The following is a 13,300-nucleotide window of genomic DNA, read 5'->3' on the forward strand; positions in this document are numbered from 1 at the left end:
CTCCCTCTTCACCACGACGGACCGGTGCAGCGTCCGCATTACTGCAGCTGCAGCCCCAATCCGTCTGTCGATCTCCGGCTCCCTTCTCCCATCACTCGCGAACAAGACCCCGAGATACTTGAACTCCTCCACTTGGGGCAGGAACTCATCCCCGACCCGGAGTGGGCACTCCACCCTTTTCCGGCTGAGAACCATGGCCTCAGATTTGGAGGTGCTGATCCTCATTCCCGCTGCTTCACACTCGGCTGTGAACCGCTCCAGTGCGAGCTGGAGGCCCTCACCCGATGAAGCCAACAGAACCACATCATCTGCAAAAATCAGAGATGAGATTCTGAGGCCACCAAAGCGAAAGCCCTCCGCCACTTGGCTGCGCCTAGAAATCCTGTCCATAAAAATCATGAACAGAACCGGAGACAAAGGGCAGCCCTGGCGGAGCCCATCACCCACCAGGAACGAGTCCGACTTATTGCCGGCAATGCGAACCAAGCTCTTGCAACGGTTGTATAGGGATCGAATGGCCCGTAGCAATGGGCCAGACACCCCATATTCCCGCAACACCTCCCACAGGACACCCCGAGGGACACGGTCGAATGCCTTCTCCAAGTCCACAAAACACATGTAGACTGGTTGGGCAAACTCCCATGCACCCTCAAGTATCCTGGGGAGGATAAAGAGCTGGTCCAGTGTTCCGCGACCAGGACGAAAACCGCATTGTTCCTCCTGAATCAGCGGTTCGACTAACGGACGAACTCTCCTTTCCAGCACCCTGGCATAGACTTTCCCAGGGAGGCTGAGGAGTGTGATCCCCCTGTAGTTGGAACACACCCTCCGGTCCCCCTTCTTAAAGATGGGGACCACCACCCCGGTCTGCCAGTCCACAGGTACTGCCCCTGATCTCCACGCAACATTGTAGAGGCGTGTCAACCAGGACAGCCCTACAACGTCCAGAGCCTTCAGGAACTCGGGGCGGACCTCATCAACACCAGGGGCTCTGCCACCAAGGAGTTGTTTAACTGCCTCAGTGACCTCGCCCCCGGAAATTGGCGGGTCATTCCCCTCATCCCCAGACTCTGCTTCCTCCTCGGAAGACGTGTCAGTGGGATTAAGGAGGTCCTCGAAGTATTCCTTCCACCGCCTGACAATTTTCTCAGTCGACGTCAGCAGCATACCCAAACAAACATATATTTTGTAATTTTGGTTAGTATGTTAATCTGGTTCAAACTTTACATTTTACCAGTAGGCATTTGGATTTGAAAGCTACACAAAGTATCCAAGTTTGTTGTTTACATTGTTTTAATTTGATATTTTTGGCAACTAAGTGTAAAGAAAAACATTTTATAAACACAACACTGACAACAGTTTAACCTTTGCAGGGCTGCTTGCAAACACTTGATAAACATGATGTATTAAGTCCATAGTCACATTTTTTGTTCTTTACTAATTCCTGAGCAATAAATCAGTGCACATTAATTATCCTTATTCTTTCATCTATCACTTAGAACTACACTACCAGTCAAAAGTTTTAGAACACCCTCATTTTTACAGTTTATTGTAATTCAAGTCATTCAAGTCCAATGAACAGCTTGAAATTGTGCAAAGGTAACTGGTGAACTGCCAGAAATTAAAAATAAAGGTAAGGTTACCCAAAACTGAAAAATAATGTACATTTCAGAATTATTCAAAAAAGCCTTTTGCAGTGCTCTGCTGCCATCTAGAAGGCAAATGAGGAGCTGGGAGCGTGGCTCACTAAGGTGTATAAGTCCAGCCTGCCTGGAAGATTTAAAGCCCGGATCTACCAGCACATCCTCCCACGAATCCTGTGACCTCTGCTTGTCTGCACAGTTCCAATAACTAATGTGGAATCCCTTGAAAGGAAGATCAGTGGCTTTCTTCGTAAGTGGCTGGGTCTTCCCCTCAGCCTCACCAGTAGTGCCTTGTATGGGGCAAGACGCCCCACAGTATAGAGATTCCAAAGACGGCAAGGTGACATCAGCAGGTGTCAAGGTAAGGACAGGAAGAAAGTGGAAGGCCGAGAAGGCAGTTGAGGTGGCAGAGTCACGCCTAAGGCAAAAGAAACTGGTCAGGCAGAAGACACCCCCCCTGTCTTAGCAACAGGGGGAGCAGGCTTGGGGTACTTCCCAAAGGCCCAGGTCAGCAGGGCACAGAGAAAGGAGAGACACCAGCTACTCGATTAAGAGGTCCGCGCAGGTGACGAGCAAATAAGCAGGGCCACAGGACTCAGGCGGCAGGGAGCATGGACACGGTGGGAGAGTACCTTGCAGCGCAAGGTCACCTGGGCAAACATCATGCAGGCAGTATACAACATTCTGCCAAGCCCAGTAAATCTCCATGTGTAGGGAAAGAGCGAGACACCTGCCTGTTCCCTGTGCTCTGGAAGAGGCACCCTAGAACGCCTCCTCAGCAGCTGCCCAAAGACCCTGGCCGATGGTCGGTATCGTTGGCGACACGACCAGATGCTCAGAGTAGTACCTGAGAAGATTGCCTCAGCAATCAGCACCAGTGAACACCATCGTGCTCCAAAGAAGGCCATCTCTTTCATTAAGGCTAGAGAGAAACCCCAGGTGCGCCCACATTTAACAACCGGCCTCCTCAACACAGCCTCTGATTGGGAGCTACAGGCTGACCTGGGTAAACAGCTAAACTTCCCACAGCACATTGTAAAAAACATCCCTCTGGCCAGACATTTCTGAGGCCCCAAAACATCTGCTAATGCATGAACTCACAGTGCCCTGGGAAGAGCGGATCAAGGAGGCCAACGAGAGGAAACGTGCCAAGTACCAGGACCTAGTGCAGGAGTGCAGGGGAAGGGGCTGGAAGACATTCTATCAGCCCGTAGAAGTGGGTTGTAGGGGCTTTGCAGGACAATCACCCTGCAAAGTCCTTGGCCGGCTGGGTGTGGCTGGGGCTGCCAAGAAGAGGACCATCCAGGTTGTGAGTGAAGCGGCAGAGAAAGCCACAAGATGGCTGTGGATTAAGAGGGCTGATCCATGGGTAGCTACTGGTACGCAAGTCAGGGCTCGATCACCCCTGACTGGGTCGCCTGGGCGAGGGTGTATTATGTTGCGAGACCCGAAATACCTGATGACCCCAGGATACATAACTGAAGATGCGTGCCAGTGCATCCAGGAGATGTTTCTTGCATAGTTCAGGGAAAATGGGTTAACAATTTAAAGCTGTTCTGCAGCAATGGAGGCAAATCAAGCCTTGAAAGCTGGTGCTACTAATTCCTACAGCTGTTCCAACTTTGTGGATTACTTCCAACCGTCTCTGTCTGCAAAAGCAGTGTTGGAACACACGGTGGTACCATACCCTGGTGAGCATCAGTTGAACAACATTGTACTGCAAAAAGTAGTGTGTTGGTACAAACATGGTGAGAAAAAACAATTGAAGAGAGACAGACCATCATAAAACTTGTAAATGTCGGCCTGTCCTACAGAGAAACTGCAAAGAAAGTCAAGGTGTCAGTGAGTCCAGTTTCCTTCAGCATCAAAGGCTCAGAAACTGTGACAGCAGGAGGTCTGCAGACCCAAAGACACGACTGAATCAGAGGACAAGTTTCTGAGAGTTAACAGCTGTGTGACGGCGGCTCACAGGACAACAGCTTCAAGCAGCTTCATAGTGGTCGTAGTGAGAAAGTCTCAGTTTTAGCTGTGAAGAGAAAACTTCAAGCTGCAGGTTTGACAGGACGAGTGGCAGCAAGAAAGCCAGAATAAGACAAAGAGGCTCGTCGGGGCCATGAAACACCACCATTGTACTCATGAAGACTGGAAGAAGGTTTTATGGACTGATGAATCAAAATTTCAAATCTTCGGTTCAGGATGCAGGATCTTTGTACGTCGTTGAGTAGGTGAAAGGATGGTTCCACAGTGTGTGACATCCTGAAGAGGAAATGTGATGGTCTGGAGCTGTTTTGCTGGATCCAGGGTCAGTGACTTGTACAGAGTGAGAGGCCCCCTGAACCAAAACGACTACCACAGCATTCAGCAGCACCATGCAATATCTTCTGGTATGAGGCTAGTTGGTCAGGGGTTCATCCTACAGCAAGATAATGACCCAAAACATCAGTCCAAGCTGTGCCAGAACTACCTCAGGAAAAAGAACAAGATGGTGAGCTTGAAAACATGGAGTGTCCAGCACAGTCTCCAGACTGAAACCCCGCCGAGCTGGTTTGGGATGAACTGGACAGAAGAGCAAAGCAACCTACAAGGTCCACATTTATGGGAACTTCTTTCTACAATAGAAATCAAATATTCTCCCGTATCTGTAGCAGAATGCCATATCTGTGTTCAGCTGTTATATCTGCCAAAGGTGGCTACTGATGAGTCAAACGTTTAGAATACATTTATAAACTGATTCCTTGTTTTTTTAACTCCAATTACTTATTTGTACTATGCTTTCATTTCAGAGTGCGATGTGATATTAAACTGCATAATTTTTAATAAAAAACTGGAAAAAATGGGGTTTTCTAAAACTGATAGTGTGTACATACTTAGAAATTCTTTGTGATTGTGTTTTATTTTTTTTGGTTGGTTTAAAGGCTCTCTGTGTATGTACAGCCTAAAAGTTCAGTGGTGATCTGTCTATTATCGATACAGCATATGTGATGTGCTAAAACTTACAGCTCACTTTTAGCCACTAAATGCTGCACAATGTTTACCAGCTAGTGCTTTGTGTTAGCTCTGCGGTGTACCCCTGCCTCTCATCTTATAATAGCTGAGATAGACTCCAGCCCAACCGTGATATGGACAAACAGAATTCAGTTCAATTCAATTTTATTTGTACAGCGCCAAATCACAACAACAGTCACCTCAAGGCGCTTTATATTGTAAGGTAGACCCTACAGTCATACATACAGAGAAAACCCCAACAATCATATGACCTCCTATGAGCAAGCACTTTGACGACAGTGGGAAGGAAAAACTCCCTTTTAACAGGAAGAAACCTCCAACCAGCACAACCAGGCTCTGGGAGGGGCGGGGCCATCTGCTGCAACTGGTTGGGGTGAGAGAAGGAAGACAGGATAAAGACATGCTGTGGAAGAGAGACAGAGATTAATAACGAGTACGATTTGTCAGGGCTCTGTGTACGGGCAGGCGGAGATGAGCATCCAAACGCAGGACTCGGAGACTGAGCAGGATTTTGAATTCTGGATTTAACAGGGAGCCAATGAGGGAAGCCAATACAGGAGAAATCTGCTCTCTCTTTCTAGTCCCTGTCAGGACTCTTACTGCAGCATTTTGGATTAGCTGAAGGATTTTCAGGGGTTTTTTAGGACATCCTGATAATAATGATTTAAAGTAGTCCAGCCTGGAAGTAATAAGACAGGATATTTCTAATTTTAGAGATGTTGCACATATGGAAGAAGGCAGTCCTACATATTTGTTTAATATGTGCATTGAAGGACATGTCCTGGTCAGAAATGACTCCAAGATTCCTGGAGGCCATCCACAGTAAGAATATGGTGGTTAGATACCATATTTCTAAGATTTTCAGTACAATAACCTCAGTTTTATCTGAATTTTAACTACAGCCAGATTGAGGGCCTGTGCTACATAGCTGATTATTAGAGACAGGGTGATAAGATTTAAGATTGAAGCATTAATTAATGGCAGGACTTCTTTGAGCAGTTTTGTAGGAATGGGGTCTAAAAGACACGTTGATGGGTTGGAGGAAATAATTATTGAAGTTAACTCAGAAAGATTAATTGGAGAAAAAGAGTCTAAGTGAATGTAAACATTTTATGGCAACATTTTCTTCAGTTAACACTTCAACTGTTTAAGCTCTTTTCCACACAAATTCCAGCTTCTTTACCTCTTTTCAGCAGAAATTCTGCTGATTCACCTCTTTTCAGTACAATTTTCAGCTTTGTGACCTCTTCTTAGCACAATTTTCAGCTTCTTCTGCTCTTTTCAGCACAAATTTCAGCCTCTTTGGCTCAGTGGGATAAGCAGCTGCCGTGAGACCCGTTGGTAAAGGATCGAATCCTACGTGTGACGGTTTCCACACATCTTCCTGCTTTCCTCCACTCTGCATTCTTGACACTCTTCAGTGTACCATTTCACATACAGCCATCTTCAGCAAGCACTTCCGCTTCTACATCTCTTTTCAGCAGATAATTCTGCTTTTTCAGTTGTTTTCAGCAGATTCCAATATGAGGCATTCACACTGCATTTTCGCAGGAAATGAAACGTTTTCTAGTGTGGTCCTAGTCATCAAAATGGGCCAAAAAAATGGCATAAAAAGCTTAGTATTTCACAAGGTATAAAGGTTATGACCACCAAAAGATATAGCAGTCATAAACAGAAAGAGCGGAACAGGTTAAAATTTGAATGGTGAAAATTGGATGAAAACTGAGGGAGTAGTTAAGCAGCAAAAAAAGGGAGTAACTAGAATAACTAGAAAAAGTTGCATTTCCTGTGAAAATGCAGTGTGAATGCCATGTTATGCGATCTGAAAACAGCAGATGAAGGAGAACTATCTGCTGAAAACACTGTGTAGAAGGGTTTGAACCTGCGCTACCTGGTCTCAAGGCAGCTGCTCATTTCACTGAGTCAAACTGGTTCTCAGGTGACTGAAAAGAGATGAGGAAACTGAAAATTGTACTGAAAAGAGGTTAAGAAACTGAAGGTTCTGCTGAAAAGCGCAGACAAGGCTGAGATTTGTGCTGAAAAGAGGTGGAAAAAGCTGATCTTTCTGCTGGAAAGAGATGAACTTGTTGAAGTTACTTCTAAAAAGAGATGAAGATACTGAAAATTCTGCTGTAAACAGGCCGAGAAGCTCAAAATTCTGCTGAAAAAGGGTGAAGAAGCAGAACTTTGAGAGAGAGTCCTAATGTTTAATAATCCAAATTTCACTGTTTTACTCTTTTTTATGATTACGTTGTTTATTGCTGGTTTTTAGAATTAAATAAATGGACTACTAATATTAAATAATAATAATAATAATAATTATTATTATTATTATTATTATTATTATTATTATTATTATTATATGCTGATAGAAACGGTAACATAATGTTGTTTCACAACACATTCATAAAAATGTGTATTTGAGTGTTTTAAATACAGATGACATCACTGGGTTTAGCTACAGTAGCTTCCACCAAGTTAATATTAGGTTACCTAACTTATGTAGTTTCTTTGTTTGTTTTGTCTTTTATGATAATAATGAATTAATCAATAAAAACATACTTCATTCATGAAGAATCATTCTTGTGTGTGTCATAATATAAGGCAACAAATGCTACTGTACAGTGTTTTCACATTACATGCTATGATTTTGAGTTACGCTAATCGCAGATTTTGTTTAGCCAAAAACTTTATTCATCGTAATCGTAATATTGACTCTGACCCGCAGCAGAACTCATGTCTTCAAATTTATTTTTCCAAAATCTCCAACACACTGATTTTATTTTAGATATGATGTTGCTGTTACCTGACATGTTCTGTAATAAATGAATTGAGACCAAAAATATTGTGGTATAAAAACTAGTACTTCTCTTGATATGTTTTATTTCTCATATTTAGTAACAATAGGCATTAATTTAAATTTTATTTTCATTAGTAGATCAGCTTCAAAGCAGTCTGGGAGATTACTTTTAAAATATATATGCTTTTCTAAATAACTGGCCAGTCGTGCACAGGTTTTCGTAAGTGTGACAGCAGAATAAGATGCACACCTGGTTCATACTGCTTTGTAGATTGGACATTGATTTGTCCATCATCCATCCTCTCTGCCTCTCTGTTTGTTTGCCACAGGCGATTGAAAGAGAGCGGCCAGAAAAGTACCGCAAGCTTCAGGAGGCCACACGCACAGCACAGGCCCTAGTCGAGCAGGGTAACTTGCACGCTTACATACTCATTCACATGCATACACAGACATGCATGCTCCCCTCGTCTGTTCCCATGGCAACACTTCCACCTGTCCCACCCACTCTACTTGTCTCCATAGAAACACTCACTCACAGGGAGAAACGGACAGAAAGAGAGACTTCTCATCTGTCCTTCACTCTGTCCTTGTGACACAGAAACACTAAATGTTCTTTTGTTTTTTTCCCTAACCTTAAAACAAAACATTCCTGAACTTTATACAACTTACTGACCAGAGCTACATCTGTGTATTTTCTCTTTAATGTTGCCTAAATTGTAAGGAAAATGCACTTGTGGGTTGAGCAGCAGAGTTGAGTGTGTGGTTACGCCCTTGAAAAACTTGCCAAATCTTCTCTGCCAGTGGCACACAGCTTAATCTACGCATGTTTTGATCTTCTGGTACCCCATGTGGTTGTGACAAATGCTGGTTGAAGAAAGGAATGCCATCCCTCAGATTCTGCAACCACTGGCATCCTCCTCAAGATGACACTTACTGCCACAGAGTTGTCAGAGACTGCCTCCAGACTACTACCAACCCATAAATGCGTTTTCCTTACAAATGTGGCACAGTTTCGAAGGAGAAATAAGCAGGCTTTCCATGCTGTAAGATTTATTACAAAGAAGAGTCGTTACAACAAAGAAATAATTAACCAATATGCCTTTCCTTATTTTTTGTGCCAAGTTTATATAAAATGGGATGCAAGCTGTACTGGTTAACATGTTGCCTTGAATTAAGTAATTCAAAATCTCTGAGTGCTCAGGTAGAGTAGAAAATGCTACACAAGAACTAGTCCATTTGCCATAATAAGCACTCTAATTTTATTTAAACAAATTTATTCAGATGTCTGACAAAAACAATTTTCTTGCTGTCAGATGATGAAATGGTAAATGGACTGATTCTTATATGGCACTTTTCTACTCTCCCAAAATACTCAAAGCACTGTATACAACATGCCTCATTCACACTCATACAAGCACTTCTAAACTCAAGTGCAATCTAACCAACATTCACACTCCAATAGACGCGTCGGAGAGCAACTTGGTGTTAGTATCTTCCCCAAGGATATTTTGCATGCAGACTGGGATTGACAAGGATCAAACCACAAACCTTCCAATCAGTAGCTGATCTGCTCTACCACCTGATCCACAACCACCCAATGAAGTGAAGATGAAGTCAATAAAATTGGTCTTCTTCATAAGTGACTGAATTCAATTGATCTGTTCCTGACAGTTATCGCCTACTAAATGCAGGTTATTCACGAAAAATAGAAAGAACAAAACACCAACTAGAATTGTAATTGGGGTATAACAGGAGAGGAATGAAATAAACACATTTACTGTAGGCTGCTGTATTCAGATGCAAACTGCTATGGAAAGTACAGTTACCTGGTATGACATCATGGAGTATAATGAAGACATGATTCCATGTCAGAGTTGCAAGCCTAATGCTGTCATTTCCAGGTGCAAATATAATATAGCCAACATGGTTCAGTTTACTCTTTTGGAGATGAAACTCTTTGTATGAACAGATTTCATTCATTCAACGTTAATATCTGTTCACATTAAATATACCAGTTAGTAGCACAGCGCTGTGTTTCTGTTAGCAGCAGACTGTTACAGGCCAGAGGCTCACCTCTCACCTGCACTCTTGTCTGCAGTTATCATGCTTATGTGAACTGTTATGCGGTATTTACTCTATGTCTGTGTGTGTGACAGCCAACTCTTTCTCTTTCTGATCCTCCCATCACTACCACCTAACCCTGCCCCCTTACTCCAGAGGGGAGTCGTGCCGAAGACATTGCCCAGGCAGCAGAACAGCTTAACCAGCGCTGGGCAGGATTCTGCACCCTGCTGGGAGAAAGACTGGCATGGCTGTCCTATCAAACAAAGGTACACACATCTGAGTGCACATTATACCCAGGCCTCCAGTGTATGGGAAAATTTTCAATTTAACTTGGTATAGAACCATATGTTACATATTCTTCACAATACAATAAGGAGAGCACATATAAAAAATCACAGGTGTGAGTAAACGCAACCCAGTCTGGTCATTCTCTCTACTGCAGACTAAAAAGATAATAATGTGTGGGTGTTTGCTTATTTTGTCCTCTGTGTGTCCTGCAGGTACTGGCCTTCTACAGCTTGTATGAGCAGTGTGAGCAGGCAGTGGACAGCAGTGAGAACTGGCTCAAAGTTCAGCCCCCGCTGGCATCTGAACCAGAACCACTCAAAGTGCAACTGGACCGATGTCGGGTGAGCGAGTCCTGACTTTGGTCACTATCTGCCACTTGAATCCAAAGTTTACGTTGGTAAACAGCACATGCGGTTACTTTACTGCAGTGTGTCATCGTAGAGTTTTTCACCTCATGTTTTTAAATGGTTTTTGTTTTGTGTTAGAAATCTCAGAAGTTTCTGTTTCTTTCCATTTTGACATATTCATTCATTCGGCTTTGTTTGACTTTCTGTATTTCATGCACCTGTTTTGCATAGCACTTTGCTGTGAGTACTTTTTTGTTCTTTTTATGGATAATATATTTGCACTTATTAATTAAAAAAGTCTGTTTAATAATTCAGTTGACTCAGAACACAAAGTGTACTCATGCTTTTGATACATTATTACACGTTCTGAAAATGTTGTCCTGTCTTTGACAGTAAATAAACCTCCATCAGAATTAACAGAATTGTCACGTTTAAAAGGTTTTTTTGTATAAAAGTAATGCAGTGAGAGCTACAAACTGCCTTTACTTATGTATTTTGCCAGACAAACCCCCTGCTCCTAACCAGATGTGTTTATAAAGGCCTGAGCTTCTTAAAAAGCAGGAACTCGGATTGCAACACAAAACACGGGCTTTGTGTGGCAGTTTTTTGTCAACATCTACACAACAGAAGAAGCAAAACCAAACTGAATAAATAAAAGACAGAGAGGCACAACTGAAGTGAAAGACAGGACAGAAACAGAGACAGGCGCCACCGGCATAAAGAGAGGAAGAGAGAAATGGGGCAGTAGGAACTTTCAAAGTAAGAGCATGTCTGGACAAAATATGAAGGCAGAGAAATTACCGTACGGGGAGGAAGAGAGCTTCAATCTGATTCTTTTAAAATATGCCAAGCTTTCATTCAGTCAGCAATGCTGATGAAACACACTGTTCCAGGTTTAAAGGTACATAAAATTGTTCACATTATTCATGTGATGCTTGTTCTCTTTGTTTCACAGTCATATTTCAATGATGCTGAACTCGTCCAACTCTCTGTTTGGCTTCCTGTTCATTAGTATTGGGGCGGGGGGGAGGGGGGGGGCTATATTTAAGTACTTGTGTAAAATAAGACTAATCGAGTATAAGGTTAATAGGGTGGAAATGAAAACACTCAGCTTTTTACTCTGTATTGATTATTGGACGTGTCTATACAACTAATACTCTGTAACACTCTTCCTCCCCCCAAATAGGAAGAGGTGGCTCGGCTGTCCTCACTGCAGCCCCAGGTGCACCTCCTGGATAAGAGGCTCAAAGAGCTGAAGGAAGAGAAAGAAGGGGACGAGGACCCTGCAGCATTCCTGGATGTTGACCTCAATGCCTTCAAAGAACACTACCACAAGGTCCTGGAGGATCTGAGGGCTAGAGAGAAGCACCTACAACTTGGTGAGATATTATTAACCTGGTTTACACTTTGTGTCCCCCGTGTCTGAGTAGGTGCTCTCAGGTCAGCGTGTTAGTTACGTCATGGTCATTACTACAATTCTAAATTCTAGAAGCTTTTTAACAACATGTTCATGTCACTTTTATCAGTAATGACACTATCCTGGCTTGTTATATATGAAGACTTTTCCAGCTGACTGATCTGGAAGGGAATTCTTATTTAATTCCAGTAACTAGCAGAGACAAAGTAAATGATATATGGATCAGATTTTATTTATTTATTTCGGATTTAATGCTTTTCTACTCAGCTTGATCACTCAAAGTGCTCTGTGCAACGCCTTATTCACTCATTCATACACGTATTAATACAAGCACTTTTTTCTACACCTAAGAGCTTTCTAGTTAACATTCACACACATTGATGACCACATCTGCAGCACCTGCTCTCCCTCCTGCTCAGGAGGTAAGCAGACTTATTTTGTGTTTAAATTAAATGCTACTACACAAATATGTTTTTTTAAATTGACACTGTCAGCTTCATATAGATCCTCAGAAATATGAGCTGCGTTCAAGTACCAGTGGAAAACTAAGACTGGGCCTCCTCTGTATTCCTGCGTTTTTTTGTTTTGTTTTTTCAAATTAAACTAACATTTCTTTCTATAAATAAACAGAACAGTTTGTCTTCCCTGTACTAGAAAGCGTAGGTTTACCAGTTACAGACACTACTCAGTAGCCTCTGAGGGTTAATATTTGGTTTAAATAAGCTGCTGCTACATGCTGGACGTTTTTTAGCTTGGAAAAGTCAAATCTGTGTGAGTGAACACCATGGTTACACATCCTCTCAAATGAGCACATGCTAACTACTCACTGTAACGTTAGGGTGGCTGTAGCTCAGGAGGTACAGCACGGCATCTACTGATCGGAAGGTTGGTAGGTCAATCCCTGGCTCCTCCTAGTTTGTCCTGGGGCAAGATATTAACCCCGAGCACTTCAAAGCATAGATACAGTGAATGTGGCATATGGAGTGCTCCAGGGGACTAGAGAAGCGCTGAATAAGAATCAGTCCATTTACCCTTCTCTGGGTAAAGTTACATGAAACACTATGTATTAAGGCTAATTGACCGTGTCTTTTACTCTGGCTAATGAGTGACAGAACTGATAAGTCAATAGAAAGACAGGAAAGAAAAACTAGAAGGCAGTTTGAAGGAGTCACTTTTGTACTGACTCTGGCTGAAACAATGCAGCTTTATGCCAAACCCATACTTGTCCATCAAATTGCAAGCCAGAGAAGTGCGATTGGTCACTCCAGCGAGCATGTCTCTAGAATCCAGTGGCAGCCTGCTTTACACCACTGCACAGACTTCTCTGAGATATCGCTTTTCTTTCATCTTTTTCTTGTCTGTCTTCAGTTTTGGAGAGTTTGCCCCCAGCTCGCTATAGGGAAACAATATCAACATTGTTGTCATGGTTACAACAGTGTGAAGCCAAGCTGGCCATTCCATCAACAGCTGTTACAGAATATTCAATCATGGAGCAGCGACTAAAGGACAATCAGGTTTGTTCCCACACACACATACGCACAGTTCTAACGATGGCTTTTAACTACTGTTGAAGTGAGAAGCAGGCCAATGTTTTGTTTGACTGACATTATAAATTGACCATAATTCACTGCTACATTACATGGATGTTATCTATTTGACCTTTAATAGGACTTAGATGTCAGCTCTATGTTGATGGCTAGAAAAGGAATTCTATTTACAGCATCTCTCTGAAGGC

General features: G+C 42.8%; 1 protein-coding gene across 2 annotated transcripts in view; it reads left to right on the forward strand.

Annotated features, from left to right (window-relative positions):
• The window catches only part of dmd (dystrophin), a 296,432-nt gene that overhangs the window by 143,175 nt on the left and 139,957 nt on the right, over positions 1-13,300 (forward strand). For both annotated transcript variants that reach the window (XM_085266347.1, XM_085266348.1), the window contains 5 exons: positions 7,779-7,857; positions 9,667-9,779; positions 10,014-10,142; positions 11,335-11,527; positions 12,934-13,079. In XM_085266347.1, the coding sequence (XP_085122473.1) occupies positions 7,779-7,857; positions 9,667-9,779; positions 10,014-10,142; positions 11,335-11,527; positions 12,934-13,079 (660 nt within the window). The remainder of the gene's footprint in view (positions 1-7,778; positions 7,858-9,666; positions 9,780-10,013; positions 10,143-11,334; positions 11,528-12,933; positions 13,080-13,300) is intronic.

This window comes from Mchenga conophoros, linkage group LG23 (assembly GCF_057382185.1).
Source record: "Mchenga conophoros isolate Kocher_MC1m ecotype Shallow Benthic linkage group LG23, M_conophoros_male_GT1.1, whole genome shotgun sequence".
NCBI lineage: Eukaryota > Metazoa > Chordata > Actinopteri > Cichliformes > Cichlidae > Mchenga > Mchenga conophoros.